The 17,933-nt window shown below is 33.3% G+C and overlaps 1 protein-coding gene across 1 annotated transcript in view; it reads right to left on the bottom strand.

Moving 5' to 3' along the window:
- Window positions 1–17,933, bottom strand: part of Copg2 (coat protein complex I subunit gamma 2) — a 133,553-nt gene that overhangs the window by 54,417 nt on the left and 61,203 nt on the right. Inside the window, exons 10-14 of the mRNA XM_076833159.1 lie at window positions 11,987–12,120; window positions 11,026–11,093; window positions 9,815–10,003; window positions 2,253–2,348; window positions 1,511–1,754 (exon numbers count right to left, since the gene is read on the bottom strand). Of these exons, the coding sequence (XP_076689274.1) occupies window positions 1,511–1,754; window positions 2,253–2,348; window positions 9,815–10,003; window positions 11,026–11,093; window positions 11,987–12,120 (731 nt within the window). The remainder of the gene's footprint in view (window positions 1–1,510; window positions 1,755–2,252; window positions 2,349–9,814; window positions 10,004–11,025; window positions 11,094–11,986; window positions 12,121–17,933) is intronic.

Here is a 17,933-nt window from a genome sequence, read left to right as displayed (position 1 = left end):
TAACACATCCAAATAATCTCTGCCCAGAGCACAAAGCATAGTATATTATTGAACCCAAGAGAACAAAACTGAGCACAGGACTCACATTGGAGTGCAAAGGAAACAAGTGAGAAACCAAAGATAAAAAGTGGATATGGGCCAGGCACCAGTGGTGTACGCCTATAATCCCAGAGGTTTGGGAGGCTGAGGCAGGAGGATCACGAGTTCAAAGCCAGCCTCAGCAAGGCACTAATCAACTCAGCAAGACCCTGTCTCTAAGTAAAATACAAAATAGGGTTGGGGATGTGGCCCAGTTGGTCAAGTGCCCCTCAGATTCAATCCCCAGTAGCAAAAAAACAAACAAACAAAAACTGAATATGGTTTAGCCTCAAAGTTGTCATTGCAAAAACATTATAGAAAGAATAAATTTGTATATTTTAAAGATCATTCTTTTAGCAAAGTGTGGAAAGGGACTGGACATGTATGAGACTTGCAGCAATCAAATCAGTTAGGCATCTGAAATATGGTGAGAGTCTAAATGAGTACCCATGACAACAGATAAGAGAATGAAGAAAAGGTAAGGAAATGAAACTGGTAGATCTTTGCTAAAGAACAGATGGAGGCTATAAAATAGAAGAATAAGTTTCTGTTTTCACAGCTGAATGTACAATAAAGGTGGAGATTTCAATTTGGGCTACTTTGAATTTCACATTGAATTTGAAGTACCTTAGGAAGGCTGGACACAAAAGTTCAGGAAACAGACCTGACTTGAATATCACAGTATATCAACAGAACTCTAAAAATGATCACTAAGAAGAATGTGTATGTTGAAAGAAACAAAACCCTAAGGATAAGTACTGTGTTAAGGAATAGATCTAGGAAGAGAATTTGTATAAATAAGGCTAAGGAATGTAAGAAAAATGCAGGCTATTAAGAAATCAAGGGAGGACTTCATGAAGAGTTTAGTTACATTGAACTGAATGAGGTGAACAAAGATAAGAACTTTAAAGTGTCTAACCTGATTTTTCAGCCAGTTTTTAAGTAATTAAATAAAAAACAGCTTTCAAAGATTTTTAAGGGAAAAGGCTAAATTACATAGAGCTGAAGAAAAAATGGAAAATTAGTTCATGAAAGCAGCTAGTAATGGCTACTTCAATTTATCTCTGAGGGAAGAAAAAAGTGTAGTAGGTAGTTAAATGAGAGACAAAGGATTATAGGAGGGCTTACATTTTTAATGAGATATTAGTTAATAGAGACGTATTTACACATAAATTCTATATGCATTCATATTTATTGCTATAATTCTGAAAAAATGGAGAAGCCTGTAATAATATTCTTATCTTACTGAAAGCCAATCTAAGGCAGAACTCTGCATGGAAACTAGAACTACATATACAGGCCCAATGTATGCTCCAAGATCCCACCATCAAATAAGTCTTGCAGCTTCATTTTCCAATTTCATTACCACCCTCTGAGTTCAGTATTTCAAAAGTCCAGCAGTTACATAATCATCAGTGTTCCAATAACTCACCAGCTCTGACAGCCTCATTCTCTAGGACGACCCTATTAAAAATGAAGCGGATGTACTTGGAGGGGACAGGTGTTCTAGGGCCCTCTTTGCCCAACAAGTGTAAAATCTTAGTAGCCAGAACAGTATGTTCACAGTCCTCAATGAATTCACAAAGGTGGGCTAGACCTGCTTCTTTACTCTCAGGGTTCTCTTCCACAATGTTGATTATGCAGTCCACAATGGCCCGCTTGTATTCAAAGCCTCCCTGGCAAAAGACAAGATAAAACTGCATTCATTCTAAAGGTAATGGAGAAATGTTTATACTCCAAGACTTATAATCTTCAAATTTTAATTTCCTCCTTCTTTTTTTGGGTGGGAGGGGCGGTTCTGGGGATTGAATTCGGGGACACTTTACCACTGAGCTACATCCCCAGCTCTTCATTTTATTTTGAGACAGGGGCTCACTAAGTTGCCCAAGCTGGCCTCAAACTTGCAATCTTCCTTCCTCAACCCTGAGGGGAGGGGATTACAGGTGTGCAGCACTGTGCATAACCCTCCCTTTATTTAAAAAGAAAAACGAACCAAGTGTTTTTTCCTCCAAGTGAGAAAGGAAACAATATCATGTTTAGTAATGATAAAGTAGCAACCAGAATCTTGAGAGGCATACTATGATGATAAAGAAATTTGCATAAAATACTGATATTTAATGGCATTCATGAGAATTTAAGACAGCAACTTCTTGGGTTAAAAGCAGTCTACTTACATCATCTCGGAGCATGTTGGAGAGGAAAGTCATCATGACGCTGTGCTTCCTAGGGTACTTCTGACAGAGAGCACTAATTGCCTGTACAACTACCACCTGCAGAAAAACAAACAGAATATTCACCATAGAATGACACCATAGAATGACCATCACCTGTAAAAAAAAAAAAAAAAAAAAAACACAAGACAAGCATCTTCACAACTTTAACTGGGCATATTTTCCCTGTGATTTACTGCAACCTAAGAAGGTGCTATAGTTACCTAAAATGACAATAATGGGTTTTCAAGAAAGCAGAGAGACCCCAAAAGGAAATAAGATATAATGGAAAAATGAAGTTCATTCAAGGGATCCCATATTTCTCCCCCAAACACATAAAATTCTTAAAGTGAGCAGTAAAAGATAAAAAGCTTGAATAGACTGATTTCTCATAGAAGAAACCGAGAAAGTCCAGGAACTATTTCATAGAGGTTTCTTAGGGAATGTTATCACAACTTTAAAGACAGTGTCAAGTGTTAGAGTCTGTAAACAAGTCAGGATGGTGCCTGGCATTTTGCCAGAGAAATGTTAGGGTCTGTAAACAAGTCAAGATGGCGCCTGGCAAAATGCCAGAGGGAGTGGTTTGTGAAGTAACGCCAGTGAGTCATTAAGTGTGGAGATTCCTTACTGGTTGACTGATGTATCTAGTTTATGCTAATTAAGATAAGCTGTGTGGAATGTATAAATACCACTCCTGTCCTACAATAAAGGGCTCCTACTCCTGCTGTATCAACGTACACAAGTTGTTCCGTCACCCCCCGGTTATTTTGCTGCAGCCACATGGGCTGCAGCAGTCAAGAACTGTGAAGGGTGTGAGATTTTACCCTCTTTAGAGCTAACCTTCATAATTTCTTAGGTGATGGTAGCAAAAGACTCCTATATCAGAGATGAAAAATAGTATGCTACAACAATAGTAATAGCAAGAGTATCAGCATTTTGGAGCTGGCTGCTTCAGCCCCAAATTGTATAAGGCAAATGCAAAGAAACTCAGATAATACCTGGGTCCACAGCATAAGGATCCTTACCCATGGAATTTGATGATTTTATAATTGGCAATAAGTATGCCTACATTTTGGATTGAAGGAAAACACTACTAGACTAGATAGTAAATATGCTGCTTTTGTGTTCCAGAAGGAAGCACTGTTTTTTCTAAAGTTGTAAGGAAACCTTCTTCTTTAGAAGGATATTTTATCTTCCAAGGCTGGAAGATACCTTGTGCTATACAAAAAAAACACAGGTAGGAGAGCAGAAACATAGGGCAGTTGGCACATAACTTATAAGGTGTGTAGAAATACAGAGAGACTGGTGGGGAAGTGAGTATTGTCTCCCAACAATAAGCTAGCACATAATCTATATCTAACACACTGTTTCAGAAAACAGAAAATGTCCGTTATTTTTTATGAAGCAAAGATACTTAATCCTAATAAATTTCGTATACATGCATGGAAAGAAAAAAATTATAGACTGAAATAATTTGTGGATATTAATGTAAAAATTCTAAGGAATATATTAACTAAGAGACTCCAATACTACATTAAGAAAATAATACAACCATGAGGAAATGGGATTTATACCAAGAATGCAAAAATGGTTCAACATTAGAAGACTGAATAAATTATCTTATTAATGAGTCTAAGCAGAAAAGTTGTATGCTTACACCCAAAATGCTTTAAAGCCTTCAATAAAATATGACACTAATAAAAGATCTCAAAAAATAGGAATGGATAGATAATTCCATAACATAATTATATGTATCTGAATCCTAATTCCAGCATATTTCTTAATACGGTATGCTTAGGGGAATTCCCAGTAAGGTCAGAAACAATGTAGGATGCCGTTACCTACATTATTATTTGCCATTACTCTGGAGGTAATAATCAATGCAATTAATAAGAGAAAACAACTAGAGGAATAGAAACTGGAAAAAGACAAAATTCTATTTTCAGATGACATGATAGAATACTTGAATATCTTACAGAATCAATGATAAAACTAAGTAAATAAAATATTCAGCAAGAGAGCAGAATATAATATTACCATAGAAAACATTAATATTTATCTACAAGAATAACAACCAGTTAGAAGAGTTAGAAGATATAATGGATTAAAAGGGGAAAGGTGATAGAGGGAGGCTAAATAATGGGTACCAAAAGTTATATAGAAGGAATAAGTTCTAATATTCCCAAGCAGAGTGGGTGAGTATAGTTTACAATAACCTATTATAGGTTGGGGTTGTGGCTCAGTGGTAGAGTGCTTGCCTAGCACGTGTGAGGCACTGGGTTCGATCCCCAGCACCACATAAAAAAATAAATAAACAAAATAAAGATATTTAAAAAAAAAATAACCTATTATATATTTTACAAAGAACTAGAAGAGAGGAATTCAAAGTCTCCAAAAATAAAGAATGATGGGCTGGGGATGTGGCTCAAGCAGTAGCGCGCTAGCCTGGCATGCATGCGGCCCGGGTTCGATCCTCAGCACCACATACAAAGACGTCATGTCTGCCGAAAACTAAAAAAAATAAATAAATATTAAAAAATCTCTCTCTCTCTCTAAAAAAAGACCATTTCCTACCTGCAGCCCTCTTCATCTGGCTTCTTTCTCTATTAAAATAAATAAATAAATAAACTTCCAACCACTCTTCATCTGGCTTCTTTCTCTATTAAAATAAATAAATAAATAAAATAAAAAATTGAATAATAATAATAAGGAGATGGAAAATGCCAACTACCCTGATTTTACAGTATATACTATATGCATGTGTTGAAATTTGATAATGTACCCCATAACTGTGGAGTTATCACACATTAATGAAAAATAATTAAAAAGTTATAACAGCAGTGAAAAGAATAAAATATTCAGGAACAAACACTTAGAAAATATTCAAATCCAATATGAAAATTCTTTTTTAAAAATTTTTTTAGTTGTAGATAGACTCAATACCTTAATTTTATTTGTTTATTTTTATGTGGTGCCAGGGATCAAACCCAGTATCTCATGCATGCTAGGCAAGCACTTGACCACTGAGCCACAATTCTGGCCCCATGAAAATTCTTGAAAGGCACAAAAGTAGAATGTGAAGAAATGAAAAGACATCTCTTGTTTTTAGTCAGGATATCTAAATATCATCAAGATGTCTCTTTTTCCCTAATGTTAACTTACACATTTAAGGCGATCCCAATAAAAATGTCAATGAGATTTGTTATGAAGCTAGAAAAGTTAATACTATTAAGTTCATAAGGAAAGTAAACATGCAAGAATAGCCAGGAAAATAATGAGGGTGCTAATAGATATTAATACAGACTACAAAACTTCTGTATTTTAAAACAGACTTGGGGCTGGAGTTGTGGCTCAGTGGTAGAGCGCTCACCTAGCATGTGTGAGGCCCTGGGTTTGATCCTCAGCAATACATATAATATAGGTATTGTATGCAACTACAACTAAAAAATAAATAAATATTTTTTAAAAAATAAAATAAACAACCAATAAAAAAGAAAACAATGTTTTAATCATCAGAGAATCTGAAATGTTCTCAATAAATATTTATAGTATTATATAATAGAGCTTATACCAAAAAAAAAAAGTGTGCTTTAGTGTGATTTTAGGAGTAAAGGATATAATAGAAATAATAACAATTTATAATAATAAAATAATAACTACTAGGTATTAACTGCAAACCATGCATCAAGCTATGGCTTAATGGTTTACATTTATTACTTGTGACTTGTTCAAAATTGCATTCAATTATAATGCATTCTACTGTCATATATAACAAATTAGAATAAAAAAGTTTTTTAAAAATTGAGAAAAAATAAATAAATAAAATAAAATAAATAAAACAGACTGCCTCTAAAACTCCTAAATCCTTGTCCAAACATTTAAAATGTATCTTCAGTATTCAATTATCTTGAGATTATACTTAGGAGTGAAATTGCTGGGTCATGTGGGATATGCATTCATTCAGCTTTTGTAAATACTACCAGTTTTCCAAACTGTAGTGACTTACATTCCCACTCAGTATATGAAAGTTTTGGTTTTTCTCACCTTCATCAACATTTGTTATTTTCTGACTTTTCATTTTCATCTTTCTTATAACTGCATTATAGTCTTAGCTACATTTTCTTGATAATTTTTTTTTCATTTTATGGCCATCTCTTTATCATTTAATATAGGACTGTTAAAGACTTTGCACTTTGTTTTTTTCTAGTACCAGAGATTGAATCAAGGGCCACTTTATCAATAAGCTACATCTACAGCCTTTTTTTATTTCTGATTTTGAGATAGGGTCTAACTAAATTGCCCAGATTGGGCTTAAATTTGCAATCCTCCCACCTCACATTCCCAAGTAGCTGGGATTACAGATGTGTGCCACCATGCTTGGCTGTACTGTTTAAAATGTTTTTATTATCTTTTTCTTTATGATTTCTAATAGTTCCTTATATATTCTCAAATTGAGCCTTTTAAAGCTTAACTATATACATTATTGCAAATGTTTCTTAGTCTCTGGATTGTTTTTTCACATTGTTTATGGTGTGTTTTGGTAAACGGAAAAAATTTTTTTCCTTTCTTTGGAAAAAGAAAAAGTAGGGTTTGTTTGTTTTTGCTTTCCTAGTGTGATTCTTCCCAGCAGGAGAAACAAAGAGTTTTTAAAGAGGTGTTTCAAAAGCCACAGTCTCGGTATGCCCTTATGGGGGAAAATGGAAATTCTTCAACCAGGTCTAGGTTATAAAATTTCCTTTGTGTCTTACTTTTAAATATTTTTTTCACTCTAGAATCATGAAGATGTTCTAAGTTTTCTTCTAAAACATTTACTGTTTATGCTTTGTATATTTAGATATGTTATGTACCCTGGAACTAATTTCTGTGTATGGTATGAGGTAGGGTTTAGGATTTACTTTTTTCCCGTCAGAATGTCCAACTGATAAACTTTCATATTGGTTTTTTTTTTTTAATATTTATTTTATTGTTCTCGGCAGATACAACATCTTTGTTTGTATGTGGTGCTGAGGATCGAAACCGGGCCGCACGCATGCCAGGTGAGCATGCTACCGCTTGAACCACATCCCCAGCCCTTCATATTGTTTTAATAATATTTTTATCTTAACACAATCATTACCTGATGTCAAAGATGTCAGAAAAGGCAGACAATTAAAAGCAAACAAACAAAAAATCCAAAGGCCAAAGTCTTAAACAGACCTTCTATAAAAAGGACATAAACACTAAAATGTTAGGTAAGAATCAGCAAAAGAATCAGAATGGCTCGGGGTAGAGAATGCATTTGAAATTAGAAAATGCAGATTTTGGTCTTGGCATTTTTAGTAATTCCTTTATATTATAAAATTCCACACAGTCAAAGAAAATAAGAACACTTAATTTTTCAGAACTTGATAAAATTTATTTTATAGGATTAAAAAACTAGACAAATTAGTGTCACAGGAAGGGATAGTGCCAATTGTAGAGGAGTTTGCCTTAGAAATTTGAAATGGGTTTTTGAAACTTTTTCTTATGACATATTTCATACTACATATTATAAATATATATTAACAAACCTTTATAAAAACAAATGCCTATGTACTTACCATACGGTTTTTTTTTTTTTTCTTGGTACTGGGGATTGGACTCAAGGATGCTTAACAATTGAAACAATCCCCAGCTCTTTTTAAAAATTTTCTGTTTTCAGACAGGGTCTTACCAAGTTGCTTAGGACCTTGAGAACTTGCTGAGGCTAGCTTTGAACTTGTGATCCTCCTGTCTCGGCCTCCCAAATCACAGGGATTATAGATATACAGCACCACACCTGGCACCATACAGCTTTTTTTTTGGTTTTTTTTTTTTAGTATTTATTTTTTAGTTTTAGGTGGCTACAATATCCTTATTTTATTTTAATGTGGTGCTGAGGATCAAACCCAGTGCCTCACACGTGCTAGGTGAGCACTCTACCACTTGAGCCACAACCCTAGCCCCACCATACAGTTTTTAAAAAAGATTTCTATTATCTGAAATTCCTGAATGCCCCCTAGCTCCTCTGATCACACTTCACTGATTCCTTTCCAGAAATACTCTCCTCACTATCTTAATCATTTCCTCACTTTACTTCAGTTTCCAAACGTATCGGTGTTTTATATTTATATGAATACTATCGTATTGTATATAATCTTTTGTAACTTGCTCAACATGATATTTGCAAAATTAATGTATGTGATTGAAATGGTGTCATGGTTCCAAAGTGGAATTATGGGTTCTTTTTTTTTTTTTCAGAAAATATCATCTTCAGTTTTTGGATTATTTTCAAAAGTAGTTGCATACAGGAATATACAGAGATTTCCATTGTCCCAAACCCTCACACACGATATTCTGGTGTACTTTTTGGTGTACAAGCCTTTTGATTTTCTAAAACTGAAACCAGTAAACTATGGCTCTATTTTGTCTGCATCCCATTTTTTACAGCTAAGATGATTTTTAAATTTTTAAAGAGTTGTAAAGAAAGAAAAAGAAAAAAAAAAAAAAAAAAAAGGAAGACTATGCAACAGATAATGGAGGGAAAGCCTAAAATATTTATTTTATGATCCTTTAAAGAAAAGTTTGTCAATTCCTATTCTAAAACATTACCCTTACCAAACTTACTTCCTTCATAATCCCAATTTATTTTATAAAATGCTGCAAAAATGACTGTCATCACCTCCTAAGGTTCTCCAAAGTTTCAAAATGCCCACTAGAATATATAGGCTAAGCTTATTTGTTTAAAATTTTAGAAGTATATTTAGTGCAGAGAGTAATAGGGTCAATTATATGAAATGGCTGAAGTAAGAATAAAACAATAAAATCTTTCTACCTTCATTCTCTTAACTGAAATTTTATTGTTTTTTTTTTTTGAATTATCTCTAATATACTCTCATTAGTTCTATTCAACACTGTACTGGAAATACTAGCTATTTTAATAAGGCAAGAAAAAAGAAAAGAAAGATATTTTGATTGGAAATAAAGTGAAACTGTCTCTATTCAGAGATGAGATGATTGTGTACATGTTCTCAAGGAATGTATATAATAATAATTATAACCAATAAGGGAACTTAACAAGGTCAAAGGATATGGAATTAATATGGAAAACTAATAAAAAAAGCTTTTTTATACTACCAGTAAACAATTACTTGGTTATTTGCTTTTCAAATAAAGATGCCAAAGCACTCCAATGAAGAAGTATTTCAGATAAATTATGTTGGAATAACTGTACATCAGTAGAGAGAAACACTGAAATTATCATACAAAAATTAATTCAAGTTGGGTCATAGACCAATATATAAAAGCTAAAACCATAAAACATTTAGAATAAAACAGCAGAGATTATCTTTATGACTTGGAGATTGATAAAGGTTATTTAGATTGTATGCTTAATGACTGTAAAAGAAACAAATTGATAAATTGGACTTTTTAAAAATTAAAACTTCTACTCCTCAAGAGACTTTATTAAGAAAAGAAACAGATAAGTCACAGATTGGGAGAAAACATGTTCATGTTTGAACTTTTACCTTGAACTCATCTGAAATTTCAGACACAAAAGAAGATATCTGCTTCATGAGCCTGTCCACACTGCTCTCACTTCCTGTTTTGAGCAGTGTAGTAATGGCTAGGGTAGCAATGCTTCTGTTTGAGTCTGTGATCAAGTTTTCTAAATCCAGATTGCAGGCAGTAACAGCAGAGGGGTGCTTCATTGCCACCTTGTGGAAGGGTAGGAAAAAAATTAGTAAGCATACTGACATTGATAAAAGCTAAAACTTAAAATTTTAATGAGAAAATAAGCAGTAGTTAAAGGGGACAATAAAGGATAAAAGTAATTTTTCTGGTAGCTCAGTGGTAGAGTGTTTGCTTAGTGTATGCAAAGCCCTGGGTTCACTAATCATCATTTTAAAAAAAAGTAATTGTTTAAGGATTATTTTTAATTAATAAGGTATAGTATATGATTTGTTAAATGATTAATTGCTACAGTATAGCACAATACTCTCTTATTGCCCTATAACAAAACAATATCACAGTCTTTTATTATAGTTGGCCTGCATTTCTTTATAGTATATGTGTCTTTGTTTATCTAGTCTTCTAGATGTTAGATCTGAGAACAATATCCACCATGGTAAACAATGCTCAACAGATATTAATATATTATCACTTAGAAAACAATTCTGTAATTAAACAAGCAAATTCTAGCCAAACTGCATTTCCCATGGTCACTAAAACATGTCTGTCATTCTCCCATTTCCTTGATGTTGTTCCACCTCTCTATCTCAGATTGGTACAGAATCCCTGACTCACAACTCTGAAAATGTGAAAATGCTCTGCAAAGTACTATCATTAAAATTCATTTAACAGCAAAACATTACCCAAATTAACGAAAAACTAAATCTTCATTTGTCCTACTTAACAAGGATCATCATAAGTCTTGTGCAGAAATATTAGTATGCCTTATGTTGCAGTAATTTAAATTTAAATAGTCACTGTGGTAAATAGTTACCATACTCAACAGTGTAATTCTTGAACATAAAATGCATAAAAGTGAGAAATAAATTATAATATTTTGCTGAATGATAGTGTAAATGGCCATACCTAGGGCTCCAAATCCAAATGAAGTGTTGTAGAAATGAAGACCATAAATTATATATACTAACCTTGAAAAGAAAGCCAAATGATCACATTTAATGTTTCTCAATCAGTGATTTAAGTCCATAGCTAGCAAAAGGAAACCTACCTTGTTAAGGGTCCTTACAGCTGCGTATCTCAAGGCTGGCTTAGGTGAGCTGCAGAAAAGTTGAAGAACTAAAACAAACAAACAAAATCCCTACATTGTTCATTTCATTGTATAGTTTAGATGAAAATACATAATGAATCATTCAAAAAATGAATAAGAAAATTAGATTACAGCATGAAAAATTCACATGAAAAAAATGGAGCTGGGGCTGTGGTAGAGAGCTTGCCTGGCGCACGTGTGGCACTGAGTTCAATTGTCAGCACCACATAAAAATAAAGGTATTGTGTCCATTTCCAACTAAAAATATATATTTGAAAAAAATGTATTATATCAGAAATAGGAAAAGCTATTAAGCTTTACTATAAAATAAAGTTTGCTTCTAAGAATTATTGTACTCATTAATATCTGAATTTAAATGACAGAAAAATAGATAATTACAGACTGGGATGTAGCTCAGGGACAAAGCACTTGTTTAGCATGCTCAAAGACCTGGGTTCAATCCACAGCAATACACACACGTACATGCGTGTGCGCGTGCACACATACATATTATGGGAGCAAATGGACTTTCTAAACATTAAAGAAAACTTGAAGACATTAAAGTTATTTGTCTTCTAAGTAAAAAAGTTTTATATGAGGAAACAAACTTAAAAGTAATAAAGAACAACTCAAATAAATTACACATAAGTTATCAAAATAAAAAGGCTATATCTATATATAGTTAAGGTTCAAAAATCATTCTTCGGATTGGTTGTGGCTCAGTGGTAGACTGCTCGCCTAGCACTTGTGAGACACTGGGTTGGATCCTCAGCACCACATAAAAATAAATAAATAAAATAAAGGTACTGTGTCCATTTACAACTAAAAATATTTTTTAAAAAATCATTCTTAACACTTATTCTGTAGATATCAAACTTAAAATCTTAAGACCATAAAAACAGTTATCAAATACACAACTAACCTGAGACAGCAGGTGCCAACTCTCTTGCAGTACAGTTAGGAAGATGGATGATAGCAGAAGCAGCTTCATAAATAACCATTTCATGTTTATTTCGCAAGCAACTCTCAATGAAATCAAAAAGTGGACTGTCATGGCTGCCAATAAAAAAAATATATATATATATACACACATACACACACACATATTTAGAAGAGAGAGAGAGAGAGAGAGAGAGGTGTCATTATTTAGATATCAAATAGAGAAACAATAAGCATAGTGGCTAAAAGCACAGATAGACTGAGATACACTTTTGGAATGATGAAGGACGTCTGAAAATTCACTTCTCCAAAAAACAATGACCAAAAAATTTATCTAAACCAGCATTTTCAAAACTCTAGCAGCCAAATACTTGCAATAATCCTTTAAGCATTAATTAAAAGAAAGAAAAAAGCAGCTGAGTCTTGATTAGAATGATAAGCTTTCTGGTGTTTTAACTTACCCTACTTCCAATTTCTATTCTCATCTTCCCAGTTTCATTGCAGCCCTGGAAACCAGTAGCCTCAGAACCACAAAAGCTATGAAAACCAGAAGCTTAGCAAAGTTGGTTTAACAACAGAAAATCAATTCATGTTATATGCCACATTAATACTACGAAGGATGAAAATCAGAGTTTGTTTTTTGAGAAAAAAAATAATTCTGAGCCATACAAAGAAATAGTAAAGTATGGTGCATATGTTGGGGGAAAAAGCCATCCACAGAAATTATTCCTAAGGAAGCCCAAATGTTGGACTTACTAGGTAAAACTTTAAGTCAGTTAGTTCAAATACATTCAAAAAACTAAAGGAAACCAGTCTAAGAGTTAATGGGAAATATAATAATGATACCGCTCCATAGAGAGACTATCATCAAAAAGATACAAGTGATTTCTTTTTTTTCTTTTTTTTTAGTTGTAGTTGGACACAATATCTTTATTTTATTTATTTTTATGTAGTGCTGAGGATCAAACCTCCTCACACATGCTAGGCGAGCACTCTATCACTAAGCCACAACCCCCAGCCCCAAATGATTTCTTTAAAGAAAGAAATTAAAATTATAGATTTAGAAAGTACAATGACTGAAACAAAAACATTAACTAGGGAGGTTCAATAGCAGACTTGTGCTGGCAGATGAAAGAACCAGCAAGCTTGGTAATAGGTCATCTGAGTTAACCAGTGAGGGAAATAAAGAAAAAAAGACGAAGGAAAATGACAGATATTTGAAGACCTGTGTAATATAAACAAGGGTACCAACTCTGCATAATAGGAATCTTAGGAAGAGAGAGACAAAGAAGCAAAAGAATATTCAAAGAATCAACAAAAACTTCCCAACACTGATTCAAAGACTAAGATAATTCACTGCTTTACAAAAAATACTAAAAGAAGAATGCTTTAGACTAAAAGACTGATTTTAGTGACATGAAGAGCACTAGGAATGTAGAACACAAAATTCAGAAGTTTTCTCATTTCTCAACTACTTTAAAGGACCTAAAATTGTACAAACCAATAATTATAACACACTATTGTGGATTTATAACATATACAAGCATCATAAGTGATAACAGCAAACAAGAAAGAGGGAGAAGGGAATGGAACTACATTGGAACAAAGATTCCATATTTAACTAGAATTATATTAGCATCCATCTGAAGTAAACTATGATAAATTAAAATACCTATTATTATCCCTACAACAATAATTAAAACTGGGCTGGGGTTGTGGCTCAGTGGTAGAGTGCTCGCCTAGCATGCATGAGGCACTGGGTTCAATCCTCAGCACCACATAAAAAATAATTAATAATAAATTATTAAAAAACAATAATTAAAGCTAAAAAGTTACAATATTGACAGGAATTGAAATGAAATTATACACTTAAAAAGTAATTAAAGAGGATTCGAGGAACAACAATAAAAAGAACAAGAAATTTACAGAGAACAAACACCAAAATAACAAGGGTAAATCCAATGATATCAATAATTATATTACTATGAATGGTCTAAAACATCCAAAAGATAGAGATTGTCAGACAATTTAAAAAAGCATTCCTCCTGTGTAAGATATATATACTTTAGATTTAAAGTCCCAAGTAGAATGAAAGTAAGAAATGGAAAAATATATGACAGGTAATAACCATAAGAGATCAGAAATAGCTATATTAATACCAGATGAAATAGAATTTTAAAAAATATTGAGACAAAAAGAGACATTTCACAATGATAAAGAGGTCAATATATCAGAAAGGTGTAACATAAGAATGAACATACAACAACCACCACCTCAAAAATACATGAAATAAACTTGACAAAAAGAAGATAATCAGGACTGGGGTTGTGGCTTAGCAGTAGAGCTCTTGCCTAGCACACACGAGGCACTAGGTTCAATCCTCAGCACCACATAAAAATAAATAAATAAAATAAAGGTATTATGTCCAACTATAAGTAAAAATATATTTAAAAACAAAAAGGAAGATAATTATTTAATAATAATAGCTGGAGTTGTTTATATCCCCCTCAAGTAATTGACAGAAAAACCAGACAGAAAATTTATCAAGGATACAGATGACCCAAACAACACAACTAACTCAACTTGATCATATAAAACAATCAATCTGCTGGATGTGGTGGCAGTACAACTTGCCTGTAATTCCAGTGACTCCAGAGGCTGAGGAAGGAGAATCAAGAGTTCAAAGCCAGCCTCAGTGACTTAGCAAGGCCCTAAGCAACTCAGAGAGACCCTGTCTCTAAATAAAAATTTTTTTGAGAAGAGCTGGGATGTGATGCAGTAGTTAAGCATCTCTGGGTTCAATCTCAAGTACAAACAAAACAAAACAAAACCACAGTCAATGCAATGACTATAAAAGCACACCACCTTTTCAAGTGCATATGGACCCTTTTCCAAGGATAGATTAGATGCCAAGTCATAAAACAAGACTCAACACATAAGGACAGAAATCATACAAAAATCAAAGAAACTCGAAGTTTTCCTTTTGCCTCAGCCCCCTGAGCCACTTATAGGCAAGGCATACACCACTGTGTCCAGCAGACTGACTGTTTTATATGATCAGGTTGATTTGGTTGTGTTGTTCAGTTAATAAATTGTGTTCTGTTGTTCAGTTAATAAATTTTCTGTCTAGTTTTTCTGTCAATTACTGGATGGACATAGACAACACCAACTATTATTATTAAATTATTAACGTCTTTTTGTCAGGTTTATTTCATGTATTTTTGAGGTTCTGTTGTTCTGTATGTATGTTTTATCCTTGTGTTATACCCTCCTGATATATTGACCTCTTTATCATTGTGAAACATCTCTTTTTTGTCTCAATATTTTTTTTTAATTCTATTTTGTTTATCTTTTCAGATCAACACAGCTTCATCTAGACTAACCAAGAAAAAAAGAACAAAAGACACAAATAGGAATGAAAGAGGACTATCACTACTGATCCAAAAGAAATTAAAAGAATCATGAGAAAATATTATAAACAACTATATGTCAAAAAATTAAGTAACTTAGATGAAAGAGACAAATCCCTAGAAATACCAAACCACTAAAACTGTCTCAAGAAGAAATAGTCTAAATTAACTTCTATGGAGTCAATTATTAAAAAATCATCCCTTAGCTGGTATGGTGGTGCACATCTGCCTTCCCAACAGCTTGGGAGGCTGAGGCAGGAGGATCACAAGTTCAAAGCCAGTCTCAGCAACTTAGCAAGGCCCTAAGCAACTTAGTGAGACCCTGTCTCTAAATTAAAAGAAAAACAAAACAAAACAAGGGCTGGGGATATTGTTAAGCACCCCTGGATTTAAACCCTAGTACCATACCCCTCCCCCAATCACCCCTTAGTCAGGCAAGTTGGCATGACATACCCCTCTAACTCCAGTGACTTGGGAGGCTAAAGCATGAGAATTACAAGTTTAAGACCAGCTCAGGCAACTTACACGTTTTTGTTTTGTTTGTTTGTTTTTTAAAGAAAGAAAAAAGGGTGGGCTGGAAGTATAGCTCAGTGGTAGAATGCCCCTGGATTCAATCTCCAGTACAACACACACACAAAACCCACCTCTCAAATAAAAATACAGATATAGATGGCTTCACTGGTTAGTTCTATCAAATATTTAAATAATAATACCAACCCTTCACAGACTCCTTCAAAACAGAAATGAGAAGGGAATACATACAACTCAACTAACTATATGATGTCAGTATGACAAAAATTCACAAAAGAAACAATTACAGAACAATATTCCTTTCAACAGACAAAAACATTTTTAACAAAATATCAGCAAATGGAATCCAGTAACATACATAAAAATTAAACACCATAGGTAAGTGTATTAATCAGAGGAATACAAAGTTGGTTTAACGCTAGAAAAACAATGTAATATAGTACAGTAATTTAAAGGATGAAAAATATAATCATCTTCATATATACAGAAACAGCAACTAACAAATTCTAACACCCATTCATTATTTTTTTTAAAATTCCCATAAACTAGAAATAAAAGGTATATCCTCAACTGAATAAAGCACATCTTCAGAAAATCCCCACTTACATCATGCTTAATGCATTCCTAAGATTGGGGACCAGAAAAGAGTGTCTGCTTTCATCACTTCTACTTAGCACTGTGTTAAAGGCCTGAGCCAGTGCAATGCAGCTCAAAAAGAAATTAAAGACATCTAGTTTGGGGGAAAAAAAAAGAAGTAAAACTGTCTTTGTTCACAGATGGCATGATCCTATGCACAGAAAATCCCCAGGAATACAAGCAAACATATGCACAGATACCCAGAACTAACAAAGGATCATAGCAAAGTTACAGTATACAAGATCAACAAATAAAAATCAACTGTAGGGTTGTGATTGTGGCTCAGTGGCAGAGCACTTGTCTAGCATGTGTGAGGCACTGGGTTCAATTCTCAGCACCATATATAAACAAAAAGTAAATAAAAGTTCATCAATAATTAATAAAAATTTTGTAAAACCCATAAGATGGGGCTGGGATTGTGGCTCAGCAGTATAGCGCTCGCCTAGCATGTGCAAGGCCCTGGTTTTGATCCTCAGCACCACATAAAAATAAATATTAAAAAAACCCATAAGACATGCTGCACAATGCAAAATCCTTCTGAGAATTCGAAATGAAGAACTAATCATAGACTAGAAACTTCTTTATTATCAAGATGGCCACTCTCTCACATTCATTTATTTAAAATACATCTGCTATTTTTTTCAGTGCAATTCTTATCAAAATGCAAGTAGGCTTTTTCTTGTAGAAATTCAAAGCTATTCCTAAAATTTACATGAATATTCAAAGAACCTAGAGTATTCAAAATGATTTTGAAAAACTTTTATTTCCCAGCTTCAAAATTTTTATAAATTATATAGTAATATATAAATACTATATAATTTTATATAAAAACTATATAATCTTACTTAAATAAATCATCATAGAGTAGTATTGGTATGAGAATAGATACTTAGATCAACTGAATAGACTGGGAGTTTTTTTTTTTTTTTTTAATTGTTTTTAGTTGTAGATGGACACACTATCTTTTATTTATTTATTTTTATTTGAACCCAGTGTGTCACACATGTGAGGCAGGTGCTCTACCACTAAGCTATAGCTCCAGCCCGGGAACTGGGAGTTTTAATACATTCATGGTCCGCTAATTTTCAAAAAAGGTGCCTAGACAATTCAAAAGTTTTCACCAAGTGGCGCTCGAAAAATTGGATATCTATATCTTTTAAAAATGAACTTAGACCATTAAATTATCATACACAAAAATTAACTAAAAATGGACTACAGTCCTAAATGCAAAAGCTGAAACTACTTAACTTCTAGAATGAAATGCTTGGAAAGTCTTTGCAACCTTCAGTTGGGCAGAGTTCTTAGATATAAGATCTAAAGCACAGTCCTTCAAAGAAAAGTTGATAAAATAAA

The sequence above is a fragment of the Callospermophilus lateralis genome, chromosome 1 (assembly GCF_048772815.1).
Source record: "Callospermophilus lateralis isolate mCalLat2 chromosome 1, mCalLat2.hap1, whole genome shotgun sequence".
In the NCBI taxonomy this organism is placed as follows: domain Eukaryota; kingdom Metazoa; phylum Chordata; class Mammalia; order Rodentia; family Sciuridae; genus Callospermophilus; species Callospermophilus lateralis.
This window is presented reverse-complemented; position numbering and strand designations above follow the sequence as displayed.